This window comes from Sardina pilchardus, chromosome 19, assembly GCF_963854185.1.
Source record: "Sardina pilchardus chromosome 19, fSarPil1.1, whole genome shotgun sequence".
NCBI classification, from domain to species: Eukaryota; Metazoa; Chordata; class Actinopteri; order Clupeiformes; family Clupeidae; genus Sardina; species Sardina pilchardus.
The window spans coordinates 237,501-253,671 of record NC_085012.1 but is presented as its reverse complement, the minus strand read 5'-3'; the positions used below and the strand labels follow the sequence as shown (position 1 = coordinate 253,671).

The window sequence follows — 16,171 nt, the reverse complement described above, 5'->3', positions numbered from 1 at the left end:
TGCATAACAGTGTTGTCCATACCTTGCCTGCTGATTTTCCAAACATTTCTGTCTGATATACAAGTCATTGGTGTGAATAAATGAAGCTCAAGTCATTTTTTGTTTGATGGAGACACATGTCATTTGAATAGATATGTTGTGCCAACATGAGCTGGGAGAGATGACTGTTTGCACAACGTGAGCTACAGCTGTGGGCTGCTGCTTAAAAACAACCTGCTTTCACGTGTAGCAATGCACACACATCTGAAAGTGCACAAGTTTGGTGCAGCATGACCCCCACTGACCTATAAAGAATACCTTTAATATTTTTTATAGATCAGTGATGACCCAAGGGATTGTGCAGATGACGAAATTTGCCGGAAAAAAATACTTAAGGCTGAAGCAGAACGTCATGTTGAAAAGATCGTCTACAGATAGAGGAATGAAAAAACATGTGGCACCATGTGATATCTGAGGATTATTGTTTATTCTCTCCAACACCACTGCAGGGAACACAGTCCCAACCGCTCATCGTTCCAGGGCGGGCTTTACAAAATGACGGACAGAGCAGGATAGTGGACACAGCTTTGAACACAACCAATCACTGTGCTGATGGCGTCAGTATTAAATGACTTGGACGTGTATTTTCTTTGAAATTGAGTGAACAACTGCATTTAAAACCTTTGCTTGCCAGAAAGATGTGTGTGCCAAACTTCCAAAAGAATTCAATTACAGGCCTTGACCTTTGACCTGAGAATGTCCAGACCAGTTCTGATCGGACCAGGCCTGTCGACCCAAATAGCCAAATATTTATCGCAGGTGACTCTGTCTACGGTACCACATGCCAAGTACAATTTAAAGTCAGTAGAGGGCATACCTCCATCAAGCTCACTGAGTCTGTAACTGATCCTGCAGCAAGGAGGTTCAGTTTTCTCACCTGTTTTTTGTCTGATGATTGGCTTTGACTCCTCAATGCTACAGTTTGTATGCAGAAGAAATATTTTTCTTGCATTCTGATGATGGATAACATGCATGTAAATCGTCTCCATCACAGATAACCAATATAAACCAAGCACCTACCTGTCGCTACACACATGGAATGCAACACAAGCATCGACAAAGCACAGTCAGCCTCATAGCAGCAGTCTTATTTTCTCAATAAGTCTCTCTCTCTCTCTCTCTCTCTCTCTCTCTCTGTGTGTGTGTGTGTTTGTGTGTATGTATGATTAACTTGTCTATGGAAGAGTGAGTGAGAATAGAGCTCTAATCCAGGGATCCAGGGAAACATGACTGTACGCTTACTCTGTGGAGGGAGCTAAAACAACCTGAACCTGCTTCATTGTGAGAAACCAGCGAGAAACCAGTAAACGGGCCTTGGAGAAACCTTACTCACTTTTAAAATTCGCACTCTCTAAAAGTTTTTAGCCGCACGAGGGCAGTGTTGTGTCATGATCAGCAGAGCCGACATCTCTGTGATCAGTCTACCCTACACAGGGATTTAGTCCATATGATATGGTCAGAAATGAAGCAGAGGGACGGGCTGTAATGATGTAGGATGCAGGACATTTAGATTACTCAATGAGTGAAAACAGCAAATTCACGCAATGATGTCGTGGACGGAAAAAATATTACGACCAAGCCAAAGTTAGGAGATGTTCTGTGAGTTTAAAGCTAGGGACGTTTAGGACCCAGCTGAGCTCAGACAGAGGAATGGGGGAGGAGTTAGTGAATGATTGACGTGACATCGCAGGGCAGAGTAGAGTGGTTGAGTAAACGGTAAACTCTTTAGCGAGCTACTCAGCTATACTACCGAGTGTCACTGTGACTATTACAAAAATACGGTTGTCTTAGGTAGTTCTTGCCTTTTTGATATCATTAACAGTGAGTACGGCGGGAAAACAATGCATTTTGATCCTTAATTTTTCGCGTCTTTATCGTTCGACCAGAGCTGATAATGCTTAAAATGAAGCTGCCCATAAGAACGGCGGAGGAGGGCGACGATACGGCCGAGGACGAGCAAGAGCAAACCAAACATATACCAAGGTCTGCCTCTCCGTCGTCCTTTGAGAGACCTCGCGAATGTTCTGGAGAAGGATACCCTTTCCGACTGACCAAGGAAACTGTGTTCGAATGGTTTGGCTTACACCTAAACTCTGCGAAGCGTATTGAGTTCATGTATGGATTGCTACATATGTGCCAGCCTCTGGAGCTCCGCTTTTTGGGATCCTGCTTAGAGGACTTGGCCAAGAAAGATTACTACGTTCTTCGGGACTGTGAGATAAGAGCGAACAGTCCGAGTGACATGGGGCTTTTGTCAAATGTGATCGACCCTGTCGTGAGGTCCAAACTGCTAGTCTACTTGTCTCTCCTGGGATCTGACAATAGGGAATGTGCTGGGATCCTATTTCGCATTTTGAACCATGTGGATCCCGCCTTGTGCTACAAAAACTATGGCCTTCCTATTTCTTCCTTTAGGGACCCCCAGTTTCTACCTTTTCATTCTCCGTGTGAGGATGGGGATGACTACGGGCGGACAGAGCAGGGTTGCAGGCCGCCTATGGACACAGGGGCCGGACTCCTAGAGCAACTGGCATTGCTTTTCACTATGGCTTCGTTACACCCAGCCTTCCCTTTTCACCAGAGGGAGACGCTCCACGGGCAACTGGGAAAAGTGGAACTTGCTATTGACGAGCAAACTAAACTTCAGAATAAACAGTCCACTAATACACAGGTAAATACAGACAGAAGCATATATATTTAAGGCTACATTAATATACATTAACGAGTTGCACAAATGGTTGCTCGCAAGATTTTAACCTGAGCCTGACAGATAGCTAAATGTTAGCTAGCTAACTTTTCGGCGTTGACACAAACCGACCTTGCTAGTTGGAGGTTACAAGATAATATTGGTTAACTTTTGGGTTGCTTTCACCTCTGATACAAACTATGTTGTATCACTCTGACCTGATATTTTGCCAAACTGTCCAGTGTCCACGGTTTTGTTTTGTCATACTTGTGGAAACTCGAAACGTATAACAGTAGATGGTTAAACTGAGAACTAGGTAACTCTCATCATCCAAACCTAATGTGACTTTACATTCAGATAATGTTGTCAGATTATGTGTTTACCTAGCAAATTGTTGTGCAGGTAAACAATATTTGTATAACGTTAACCTTACATTTACACTAGCTATCGTCTTGCAAGTCATAGTGATATTGCTTAAAGACTTCCTAAGTCATGTCATCGTTACAGTTCTGTAAGATAAGGTTATCTTATGCATGTATCGCTGTCAGCTAGATTATCTATGCAAAAACGTTTTAGTTTGTGTTATGTACTGGTTGGTTAAGCAGCAGCATCTTTAGGTTGTTAGCTGTGTGATAACCATCGAGCACCGTGCTTTGGTAACTCAACTTCTTTCCCAGCTAACGTCACCATGCCTCCCTTACACAAGTTTGAGGTTGATGAACTTGGATTGCGGCTAGGTTAGCTTAGTAGCTAAGCTCATTCCCCCAAACAACACAGTGCAACACGCAGTACAGTTATTACAACAATAGTACAGCAGTACAATGTTATAACACAAACATAAAACACATTAATGCTAATGAATCATTGCCATAGGAAAGCATAATTTGTGTAGTAAAGACCCCTAACGAAAAATGACCATAAGAATATTGTAGTAATGTCTTTAGGTATAGTATTTTGAGACATACTTGGGTAATGATATTACAGAGCTATTACAGGTCATCATAGAAATATATACTAGAAGTGCAACAGAAATATTATTGTATTACCAGAGAGAGTTGAAGATATTACCAAAGTCCTTTAAAGGTGTCTCTGATATTATATTACTATAGCTATTTTGTAAGGAACTGTGGAAGAGTCTATGCACAGGCCTAACATTTCTAACAAAACAGATTTATATAAGCGAGTCTAAGTCTAAAATAAAGAAAGGCGGCAGTAATCTTAGCCATTTTTGTTTATGAATGAAACGTTTGGACTGTAAAGCAAAAAAAGTTCACTATATATTTTAAAGGATTAATTTTCAGGGTTTTCGTTATAACAAGATATATATATTTTTTTCAATCAAGGAGTAAGAAGCATCAAACTGCTTGAAGAGTGATTAGGTCATTGACAAATGTTTTGGTCTTCTCACATGCAAAAAGAATGACACGATTCATCAGTGTTTTCACAGAAGGAACAGTGTCTGTATTTGGCTACAACAACACTCACAGAATATATCTTATGGAAAATCTTAAAGTAAACCTCCTTTATTTGCTGGGAAAAGCCAAGCTTTTTGCCAACTCATGTTTTGAGTTAAAGATCCACAATAGAATTTCTCCCTGGGCGTAGTTCTCTGAAAAATCTGGCAAAAAATGGTTATCATTTTTCTATCTACCATTAATCCCATCCAAAATGTAGTTTATGTTGTGTTACACTATCCATACCAAAAGAAATAGCAATAGCCTAAAGTAAATTCCTTAAAAAGGACTGGGAGGTCACAACGTGACAACAGTAGTTAATATGTCACTATAGAGCCAGACTTATGAAATGAATAAATACTATTCTGCATGCTAATGTCAAAACATCTTGGGAAGATAAAGAGGTGCTTACACACCTTGACAGATCATGCTCAGGGGTGTAGTGGAGACTAAACGCAAGTAAACACCCTTTATCTACCTCTGAAATGTCAGAAGTAGAGTTTATCCACTTCTTATTAGAGTTTATTCACCAAATGCAACTTTTGACATTCACAAATCCACATTCACAATATGTGCATCCATCAACACTCTATGGGCCATTTGATACCACTGGTATTGATATAAACATTAGACAATAACCTCCACCATCATCAAACATGTTCTGAATGCCTTTTTTTTTTTTTTTTTTTTAATTGATATCGCAGGGCGCAGTCCACCTCACCGAGATCACAGAATTCATAGTTTATCCGCCTCGTATTTTCCCGCCACATCCCTGGTCATACAGCAGTGCAGCTCTTTCACAGGAACAACTTAAGAGTTACTGGAAAAAACGGTGCAAGCAATTTATTAATAAACGGATGTTTCGGTCAGTTGGACCGTCATCAGAGTAACTTTGCCATAGAGAGCACAACATATTTATAATGTGCTTGGATCAGGAAACAGCCAGTTGGGTACCATGACTAATATTTCAATTAGTAACAAGAGTGTCCATTGAGTCACCGCTTAAACAACCACAGCCACATGAAAATAATTTTCTAGGTACAAACAATATGCATAAACATGTTGTATGTATGCATACAAATTTAAATAATGTTTAAATACAAACTTGATAAAGAATGGATCAGCAGAAGTTGCGGACAAATGAACATGACATACGAGTTACAGTATAGCATGACATTTAGAGCAAGTTCTTAATTTAACCCCTTGTTATAGGTCTGGAGGGTGTATAGCCAGAAAGCGGCATGTTTAAATTAAATAATATCGCTCTGCCTCTGTTTGAGTGTTGCACTTTCTCTATACCACATACTTGAAGTTTATGGATGTTATGTTTAAAATCATTAAAGTAAACCCCCACAGAGTAATTGTGGTGACTTCCTTTTGTGACACTGTTATGTTAGCTTATTCTTTGTTTAAGAGACAGGTTGGTAAACAACCCACTAGTCCTTCTCGCATAAATCCACCTGCTCTTTGGCCCACGGGATACAGTAAGTGAATGCCAGTCTTGGGTCGTGCCAACACAAGAGCGCCAGGATAGGCAGCTTACTGTAACTTAGCCTGTATGTATGTTAGCTGATAGCTGTTATGTCGGACTAAAAAAACCAACACTTTAATCCTTCAGTGAAAATCTTGTGGTGGATTATACAAAATAAGATGTTAAAGGTGAGAAGGAAAGTTCCAATAATTGGAACGGACAACAGACAAAATCAGAATGTTACTGTGAAGATTTTGCCTTGCAATGATTGCCATCGGATTGTCAGCTGTTATTTTCAAGTCGTCATATTTTTTTTGTCTTTGTTGTAAAACTGTACTATTACACTGACAACTGCACTATTTTGGTTTCTTTATATGAGTGAATATCCGTCGCCTTGCGCAGCACCTCGTTATGCAGTTTTGAGGTTTGGGATCTCACATAAGTATACTTTATTTAAACCTAGTGACTTTTTAACAGTGGAAAGTGTACTGTATTTATTTCTAGTGACATTTTTATTTCCCCTTTGAGACTTCCCCTTTCACCCTGACTCACCAGCTGACAGCCAAACAAGATATTTATTCGGTGCATTTTGAATCATTATCTTCCGTTTGGCTCTTGACCAGACTGTGAGCTAGTGAACCTTGCCAAGGGCTGTAGATTCTGGATTGGAAATGTCAGACATTAAATGTCAGACGTCCACTGGTGAGAAGAAAAGACAAGCTTTTTGGCCACACACTACAGATTGACTGTGTGTGTGTGTGTGTGTGTGTGTGTGTGTGTGTGTAGACAGGTGAAGGGCAGACTAGGGAGCCACTGGCAGCAGGTTCTTTCAGCAGTACCTTTGCCACGCTGCAAATACCCTGTCTCATAAAACATGAAAGGCCACGCAGCAAGGTTACCGACTGACACACAACCCCATCCCTGAGAATTAGATTACCGCCCCCCCCCCCCCCACCCCCCCCCCCCCCCACCCTCCACCCCCAGCAGTTGCTGGTTCATTGCGTAAGGCTCTGACTACTGCGGCCATGCAGGAATCCTATCCTGCCAAAACACGCATGGCGCACTCTTATAGAACATGACACGTTTCTGGCAGTCACCCTTCCATTATTGGATGTGTGAAAATCCTCTCTCACTGTGTGTGTGTGTGTGTGTCTGAAAGAACTATGAATGAATAGCAATTGAGGCCCATGCTGGACGGCTATGGCCTGTTCGAAACGGGTAATGTTTCGTGTAATGACAGATTGGAGTAGTGAGTTACTCTATGTGGATGGGTATTAATTTTACGTGTCTGATGTGTGAGTTACTCTGTGCAAATGGGTATTAATTTTACGTTCAGATGTGCGAGTTACTCTGTGTGGATGGGTATTAAGTTTACGAGCAGATGTGCAGCAAGATAAGCACGGGTCCGTGCCTGCGGACAGGGCCGACTTCTGTAGCCTTGTGACGCCTAGTGCTCCATTAGGAGAGCCGCGCTGTCTCTGGCAGCTCGTGGAGTTAATGAGGAGTAGGCTGAAATCAGCGGTGGGCCCAGAGCACAGTAGGGACAGCCTGCAGGAGAACAGAGGGGCCAATTGGTATCCTGGCGTGTGTTGTTTCCAGAGCACAGTAGGGACAGCCTGCAGGAGAACAGAGGGGCCAATTGGTATCCTGGCGTGTGTTGTTTCCAGAGCGCAGTAGGGACAGCCTGCAGGAGAACAGAGGGGCCAATTGGTATCCTGGCGTGTGTTATTTCCAGAGCGGCTCGTCTGAAAGAGAAATGCCCTCTCTGGTCCAGATATATTAAGTTAACTCATAGTGAATTAGCATCCATTTTGCAACAGACGTCCGGTCAATGTCAAATTCAATCAGAAAAAAACAGTGGAGGCTCTAAAAAGCTTGCGGATGTACTCAAACATCACTGTTTCCATAAGTTGGAATAAAATACTAGACTAATCCTTTTTTGCTAAAGAGAGCATGGAGAGGGTATGAATGGGTCCCCGTCAAGTTATATTGCCTTTCCACTGGACTCAAAAAAGCAAGTCCAGGAAGCCACAAGTGTATTTGTCACTCAGGCTGGCATCTAGGAAGGGGCCACCCACGCGGACTACTCCTGCTGCTGTGTCTGTGACTTCCATTCCTATTTATTTATTTATTTATCTACTTACTTCTCCATCGCTCTCTTTTCGCTGACGTGTTAACGTTTTTTTGTTGTTTTTTTCTGAACGTTTTTCTAACGTTTTGACTGATTGTTTCTCCCCAGAACAATACACTAAGGTCCGAGTGTGTCTCCCCCGTCACAGAGGCTGACGGCACTGAAAGGGGCCAGGCGCTCTTAACCCCCCAGTCCCCCCCCAGAAGAACACAGAGGAAAGGTGAGAGTTGAAAGCTGAGCTGTTTTGTACTGAAGGTTTCTCTTAAGCAAGCATGACTTTCGAATAGGGCGGCTCGATTATGTCAAAAATGATCATTGTGGCGATTATCGAACACGATTATTCAGTGGTTTTGGAATCATTGTTGTAAAACAGAATTCAGCAAAAAATATTTTTATATCGTGTTTTCCATGATTGTTCTAAGTCATAACTAAAATCGATTTCATTAATTGCACAGCCCTACTTTCCACAAGCATCAAACTTTAACTGAAAAATGTATGCTGTTGATCTCAAAACAAACAGTTCTGAATGTTATTATTTACAAGTAGTGCATGGTAACATCTAGCCTACAGTATGCATTACTCTATTGTTATGAGTCTCTGCCATGTGTGCATTTTATCTCAATTAGTAGCATCTCAACTCTATGCCATGTCTGATGTCATATCTGAAAGATTATACTGTAGTCAGCGGCGTGTTCCAGTGTATTATGTGTGACTACTGCCTCTATCTCTGCAGCTGTTCATATAGAGAAAATCGTCCTGAAAGGCATCTCACGGACCAGGTCTGACAGGGAATACAGTTTTGAGGTAAGAGGTCTTTCTTACTAATGCTCAGGATGCAGTGGAAAGATATCTAATGGATGTCAATGTCTGGTGTACACAGAGAAGAGAACACTTCTACACTTATAGGACGTGTAGCTGTTATTTTGGACTGCATTTATGTAGCGCTTTTATCAGCTTCTGTGAGCACCCAAAGCGCTTTACATTATCATGCCTCACATTCACACATTCACACACCAATGCAAGGCGCCAACCTGCTCATTGGGAGCACTGAGGTTAAGTGCCTTGCTCAAGGACAGTTCGACAGGGTCAGGAGGAGTTGGGGCTTGAACCAGCAACCTCCCAGTTACTGGATGACTCCTCTACCTCCTGAGCCACTGCATTTTAAACATGGCGCTCAGCTCAGGCTGGAAACTTATGGCTTGCCGTTTGCTGATTGGTTCCTGTCGTAGCATTTGACCCTTTGGGTCCTGAGGTAGCCCCGCTTCCTGCGGCTCATATCCTGTGTTGCGGCACTCTGTGTGTCCAATAGAGAACTGTTTCCAAGGAGATGCTGAAGACTGCTCAGGGCTTCCACAGGAAGTGGAACAGCAAAAATGTTTGGGGGGGTGGGGGGGGGGGGCTATAGTGGGGATGGGGGGGGGGGGGGGGGCTATGGTGGGGATGGGGGGGGGGGGGGGGGGGGTTGTCAGATGGCTGAAAATGTCTAGATGGCCAAACCTTGCACACTCCACATTGTCTCCTCAGAGCGGCCTGTATTGTTGATGGGACGGGTGCCAGTATTGTGTGTGTGACGAGGGATAAACACAGGGTAACACATACCCTGTGTGTGTGTGTGTGTGTGAGAATAACTAGGGATAAACATAGGGTGACACATAGGCTCTGTGTGTGTGTGTGTGTGTGTGTGTGTGTGTGTGTGTGTGTGTGTGCGCGCGTGCGTGCGTGCGTGCGCGTGTGTGCATGTGCGTGTGTGAGTGACGAAGGATAAACACAGGGTGACACATGCTGTGACTGTTGGACTGAGTTACCAGGTGGTTGGTGAGGTTGTCAAGAACAGGCTAACTAGATTAGTGCAACTTGTGTTGACCACAATGATACTCGGATGCTGGGAAGCAGGAGTGTGGAGTGCGAGGGGTTGGAGGGGTTGTGTGCCATACAGCATAACCAGCTAACTGGCTGACTTCCTGTTCCTGAGTAGTCAGTCTGCACGCACGTGCAACATGCTGATAGACTTAGAATCTAGTGGGATTATTCTAATGGTATGGAGTGTGTGTGTGTGTGTGTGTGTGTGTTGGGGGATAGCTTGTTAAATGCCTGTGGTCTTCTGTGACACATTTAAAGCAGGATGTGTGTTTGTCGACGCATGCTGGTTTTTCAGCAGTTTGTGCTGTTGGTTGGGATTCCCCTGCTGGGACGGAGCTGCACAGAATGGTCTTGCTGAGGTGACGGAATCATGGGACCCGCTGACTGACCTGCCGAGGGGTCGGGGACCTAATCGCAGAGATCCCATCATGCTGAGCAGGACGCTTCACGTAGACGTCACCCAGGTTCTTCCCTCCGCATCATGTGCGGCGTCGTTTAAGCCTTTGAGTGGCTCTTAAGCTGGCTTGCGGGGTCGGGTCGCCCCTGCAGTGGAGCATCGACGTGTGTGTGGCCAAGCTGTCCTCCGCTCAGCCCCCCATCTTCTCTCTCCGCTCTCTTAGAGGCTATTCACTCAGTAGCCATCAGCTCCATCTTCTCTCTCCACTCTCTTAGAGGCTATTCACTCAGTAGCCATCAGCTCCATCTTCTCTCTCCACTCTCTTAGAGGCTATTCACTCAGTAGCCATCAGCTTCATCTTCTATTCACTCAGTAGCCATCAGCTCCATCTCTTAGAGTCTATTCACTCAGTAGCCATCAGCTTCATCTTCTATTCACTCTCTTAGAGGCTATTCACTCAGTAGCCATCAGCTTCGTCTTTTCTCTCCACTCTCTTAGAGGCTATTCACTCAGTAGCCATCAGCTTCATGATGGAAATAGTTTTCTTTCTTTCTGGCTTACTGTTTTTTCTGCTTTTCCTTTTTTGATTCTCCTCTTGCCACTGCCACTTCCGTTTCAGTAGGAGAAGAAGCGTTGGTTCAGGAATAGTGAGCAGTTTCAGTAGAGAAGAAGCGTTGGTTCAGGAATAGTGAGCAGTTTCAGTCGGAAAAGAAGCGTTGGTTCATTGGTTCAGGAATAGTGAGCAGTTTCAGTAGAGAAGAAGCGTTGGTTCAGGAACAGTGAGCAGTTTCAGTCGGAAAAGAAGCGTTGGTTCATTGGTTCAGGAATAGTGAGCAGTTTCAGTAGAGAAGAAGCGTTGGTTCAGGAACAGTGAGCAGTTTCAGTCGGAAAAGAAGCGTTGGTTCATTGGTTCAGGAATAGTGAGCAGTTTCAGTAGAGAAGAAGCGTTGGTTCAGGAATAGTGAGCCGTTTCAGTCGGAAAAGAAGCGTTGGTTCAGGAGGAGAAGAGGCGTTGAGCAGTTTTGAGCAGTTTTGTTTTGAAGCAATGAAAGCACAGGCTAACTTTTTTAATCAATATTGTGCTTTAAGCGCTAGGACTACAACGCTACAGCACAAACATTTTTAATGTGCTGGATATGAAGATTCATAGGAAATTATAATTCAGATAGTTCATGTCTTCAGTCCAGTGCGGTCATTTCTTGTGCAAGGCAAGACACACACTCATCAGTGGGGACTGTAGCCCTACCGAGGCCTGGTGTGATATCGCTGGAGGCCTGGTGGTGTGTTATCACTGGAGGTCTAATGGAAGCACAAGCAAGAACTAACCAGCGGCAAAATTAGTGTGTTGAGCTTGGGACCTTGATCTCTCCCCCCTTCTCCGTCCTGTAACCCCCCCCCCCCCCACACACACACACACACACACACACACAGTCTACGTAATCATGCTGAGTCACACTCTGCTCTATGCTATCCCATGATGCCTCAGTCAGCACCCTTATCCAACAGCCGCTGAATGGTATGACTTTGCATAATGCTAAATCCAAACCCTAACCCCCCAACCCCCCCACAGAACACTAAATCCAGACCCTTACCACCCCCCCCCCCCCCCATTTAAATGTGTGGATTGTGTTGCCCAGTAGTCTCATGTAGTGTGTGGATTGTGTTGTCTTGTGAAGTGTGTGGATTGTGTAGTCTTATGAAGTGTGTGGATTGTGTAGTCTTATGAAGTGTGTTATGTAGTGTGTCCAGTAGTCTTCTGTAGTGTGTAGTGTGTCCAGTAGTCTTCTGTAGTGTGTAGTGTGTCCAGTAGTCTTCTGTAGTGTGTAGTGTGTCCAGTAGTCTTCTGTAGTGTGTCCAGTAGTCTTCTGTAGTGTGTAGTGTGTCCAGTAGTCTTCTGTAGTGCGTAGTCTTCTGTAGTGTGTAGTGTGTCCAGTAGTCTTCTGTAGTGTGTAGTGTGTCCAGTAGTCTTCTGTAGTGTGTAGTGTGTCCAGTAGTCTTCTGTAGTGTGTAGTGTGTCCAGTAGTCTTCTGTAGTGCATAGTGTGTCACTGACCTCCTGACCCCGCAGATCACAGCAGAGTTTGTGTGTGAGTGTATTTTGCCTGTGACTGCTGCAGTTTTAAAGGTGTAGCAGCCATATAGAAACGTGTAGTTTGATATCACATAGAGAACCATATAGAAACGTGTAGTTTGATGTCACATAGAGAACCATATAGAAATGTGTTCTTTAATGTCATGTAGAGCAGTGTTTCTTAACTGGTGGGTCGCGACCCACTTGTCCTGGGTAGGTCGCGAAGGGATGTTGTAAAAAATATAGGCTATGTATATTTTTTCATGCAACCACTTAAGGTTGACCCCAGCCACGGAGATATGCTACCATGGACTAGGCTACAAGTTGATAAACGAATATTTCCTCCCCTCCGTTTTCAACATTTTAACATTTAACATCGTGCACACTTGTCAGTTTTCAGAGAAGTTTTCGTTGACACCCGTGTTCATGCCGCCAAGAGCATGCCAAATCTTAGTGGTGTAACAAGAAGTTTGAGCCGACGTTAGCTAATCAGAATCTCGAAAATATCAATAACATCAACGAATCACTTCCTTGTTTCATTTCAACTGTATTTGCCAATGCAAAAAAAACGAAAAGGGTTGGCACCAACATTAGATTATATTTTGCAACTGCTACTCGGAATGCATCCATGATCACCAAAGCCAAATGAAAATGCAAACATTGGCCACACTTTTTGCGCAGATGCAAGTAGCCTACTTAGTTTTTCTCAGTTCACATTCATACGCGAAACGAGTCCACGAATCTCCACTTTTGTCGGAGTTTTCAGAAAGAATTCAGAGGCGAAACCGCCGTTTGTGTGTAGGCTACACGGCACAAACGAAGGGAAAAGTCTCTGTTTTTCAAGGTAGGCTACCAGTGAATGCGAGAACGGGGCTCGAGTCTCTGATCAGATCTAAAAAAACATATCCAGTTCTCTCATTAATGCTCCTAAAACGCATATAGGTCTAATTTGCACATTGTTCTCTGGTCTTTTCATTGTACACCTGGCCTATAGGCCCCTCGTGTTATTTGCTGTGTTCACATCCAGTTACAGTGTGATGTCAAATTTAAATGGATCTAAATGTTGAAATGTTTGTTTTGTAAATCTAAATGTTTGTATTTTGTCGATTGTAATATATTTTGAGAAATAAAATATGTTCTTTATATATTTTAAAAAGTGGGTCGCGACCTAGTAACCATAGGGAATTGTGGGTCCCTTGGCGAAACCAGTTAAGAACCACTGATGTAGAGAACCATACGGAGATGTGCTGTTTAATGTCATGTAGGAAGTCACATGGGTTTGGCATATAGTGTATGTGGAGGGCTCAGGACAAGGACATTGCCCTGGTGGAAGCATGTAGGCATCGCATCTTTATCATTAACGTGAGAACACTCAGGTGCTGTAGAGATCTGAGCTCCTTCGCTTTGTTCCCTCTCTGGTGATGAAGCTGCTGTGCCTTTATGAACATACTGTATGAACTCCTTGACACTCTGTTAGGGTGGCAACCTTGGCAACATATTTTTTGTTCAGGCTTCACAGGTCGGTCTGGGATTTCCCCCTCTGGTATTGAATCTCTTTAGTGGCCCAAGTTGTAAAATGTCTCTCTCTCTTTCTCTCTTCTCTCTCTTTTCTCTTGTCTCTCTCTGTATCTCTCTGTCTCTCTCTCTATCTATCTATCTCTCTTTCTCTCCTCTCTTCTCTCTCTGTATCTCTCTATGTTTCTCTCTGTCTCTCTTTTCTCTTTGTATCTCTCGGTCTCTCTCTCTCTCTCTCTCTGTCTCTCTTTCTCTTTGTGTGTGTGTGTGTGTGTAAGTGGCTTGTGAGTATTCCTGGTGGCTTAAATCCAAGTGATTAGATGACTCACGGGCTTGTCCGTCTGTATCATCACACACTGATGGGCCATTATATGCCTAAATTGGCATGACGTATGCGAGTTGTGGTGGAGGAGGCCACTGCATGGGAGTCAGCCAAGTCATAAGACATTGCTCAAGAATGATTGAATTATTGAGTGAAATATGGCATATCCAACGGGGATATCCTCATTGATGGTCTGGCTTGAGTGTGTGCTCCAGTTGACCAGAATACATTCATTCAGATTACAGGCTAAAGCCTGCATATCCGATATCATCAGGCCATTGTTGTAGGGCATATTTGTTGTAATTTGTAGTAAGTCAGCATAATGACAATATGTAATTTGCCATGTAATCATATGAGCATATCACTTATTGGAGTAATCAATTCATTGATTGGTTAATTAATTGATTGGCTGAGTTGTTTTTAAAAGTTGATAGTTCAGTGGCACAGCAAGGTCGTGTTGGCTTGACTCTAATATCATGGAACTGCCTTATTTGCCCTTCCAGTACATGGTCAGAACATCCTGGGTACTTCTGATCAATAGCCCACTGTGTGTGTGTGTGTGTGTGTGTGTGTGTGTGGGTGTGGCGGGGTCTGTGTGTGTGTGTGCGTGTGTGTGTGTGCGTGTGCGTGTGGGTGTGTGTGTGTGGGTGTGTGTGTGTGTGTGTGTGTGTGTGTGTGTGTGTGTGTGTGTGTGCGTGCATGTGTGTGTGTGTGTGTGTGTTTGTGTCTGTGTGTGTCTGTGTCTGTGTGTGTTTCCAATGTCCGTTTCATTGTGTTTTTAGTTTTGTTTTGTTTTTTTTCTGTAGCTAAACTTGCTAAACTTACCAGTGCTGGACTTACTAGGTGGCCAAAGAAGGCTCATTTTAGAAACACTAGTTAGTTAAACGTCATGACAAGGGCTCAAATTTAAAATAGCTAAGCCATGTTTTTAGTTATTGCCGTAATTTCCCAACTATTAACCACGGCTTATACATTGATTTTGCTAATTTTCTTTGCTTATGAGGTTAATACTTACAGAGGCAGTTAATATGCTATTAATATGGTTAATATATTAATATGGTAACTTGCATAAAACACTGTCCTGCGGCTTATGCACAATACGGCTAATGCACAGGACATTAGTGTAGTCATCCAGTCCTCAGCTGTCAGGATGCATGCGTAGAATGAGGTCATGTGTAGTACCCCTTCTTGTCCCAGCATATCGAGCGCTGTGAACCAAAGGGGCGTAAGTGACATTTCACCAACTTTACAGGAGAGCCAAAACAAATCTAACTGCTTCTATATGTTCACAGTTAAAGACCTTTTGGTTTTTGTTCAATAACTATATGTTTAGAAATATTTTACTTCTACAATTGTGTCAGCTAAGAGAGCTCATCAAGAGCTTTCAGGTGATATATATAACTCAATTTTGACCAAAATGTCACTTACTGTACGCCCCTTTGGTTCTCAGCCCTCGATATTCCGTCTGGCCTCGTTCTGCTCCGCTAGCACTCCCACTGCACTCGCCTGTTATTACACACGAGGCAAATCTGGGCCCAAATTACGGGTCTGATTCTGGGCCTGGCAGCACGGCCTGGCGTGTAAGTGGAGACGTTCGCCCGATTGAGCCTCGCGAGCGAATAAAACACACTTGGCTGGCAATTCCTGGCACCTCCGCTAAGCCACCAAACTGGCACACACGCCAACTCACCAAGGAAGGTGTAAGGCTGACTAGGCTTCCATCGACCTGCTCTGCCAGTTCGCTGTTAAGAGGTACGCGCTCACATGTATACGTTCTTAAGTGCAGCGCTAAAGTGGTTTAGCAGAGCACTTTAGCCAAATGAACGTAAAAATGATTTAGCCGATATATCAGAAATGACTGACCTGCCAATCAATAAGTTTGGATGAGCTTGTGTGTGATGTGTGTCTGTGTGTGGCAGATGCTCTATGAACACACACATGCTGTTCCAAAAAGTCAGACAGTATTCAGCGTTTTCCCTAGGTCTTTTGAGAGTTTAGAAGCGCTCAACTACAAAGCCTGCACGCTACAAACCACTTCCCCCTGTTTGTTTATATGTGGCACGTCAAGAATAGTGATTTTAATGAGCGATTTTGTGTTTGTTTAAGCGTAGGCTAACTTAGGCTACTCACACAGACCTTTTATTGCAGGGACACAGCCTCGTATGCCCAAGTGTGAGGGTGCAGAGTGAAGTGTGTTTGTGTGTGTGTGTGTGTGTCAGTCACAAA

General features: G+C 43.6%; 1 protein-coding gene across 2 annotated transcripts in view; it reads left to right on the top strand.

Annotated features, from left to right (window-relative positions):
- Nucleotides 1-1,754: 1,754 nt before the first annotated feature.
- Nucleotides 1,755-16,171, top strand: part of LOC134065995 (zinc finger CCHC domain-containing protein 2-like) — a 50,596-nt gene continuing 36,179 nt past the window's right edge. For both annotated transcript variants that reach the window (XM_062521153.1, XM_062521152.1), the window contains exons 1-3: nt 1,755-2,710; nt 7,890-8,001; nt 8,515-8,585. In XM_062521153.1, the coding sequence (XP_062377137.1) occupies nt 1,934-2,710; nt 7,890-8,001; nt 8,515-8,585 (960 nt within the window). In that variant the 5' untranslated portion in view covers nt 1,755-1,933. The remainder of the gene's footprint in view (nt 2,711-7,889; nt 8,002-8,514; nt 8,586-16,171) is intronic.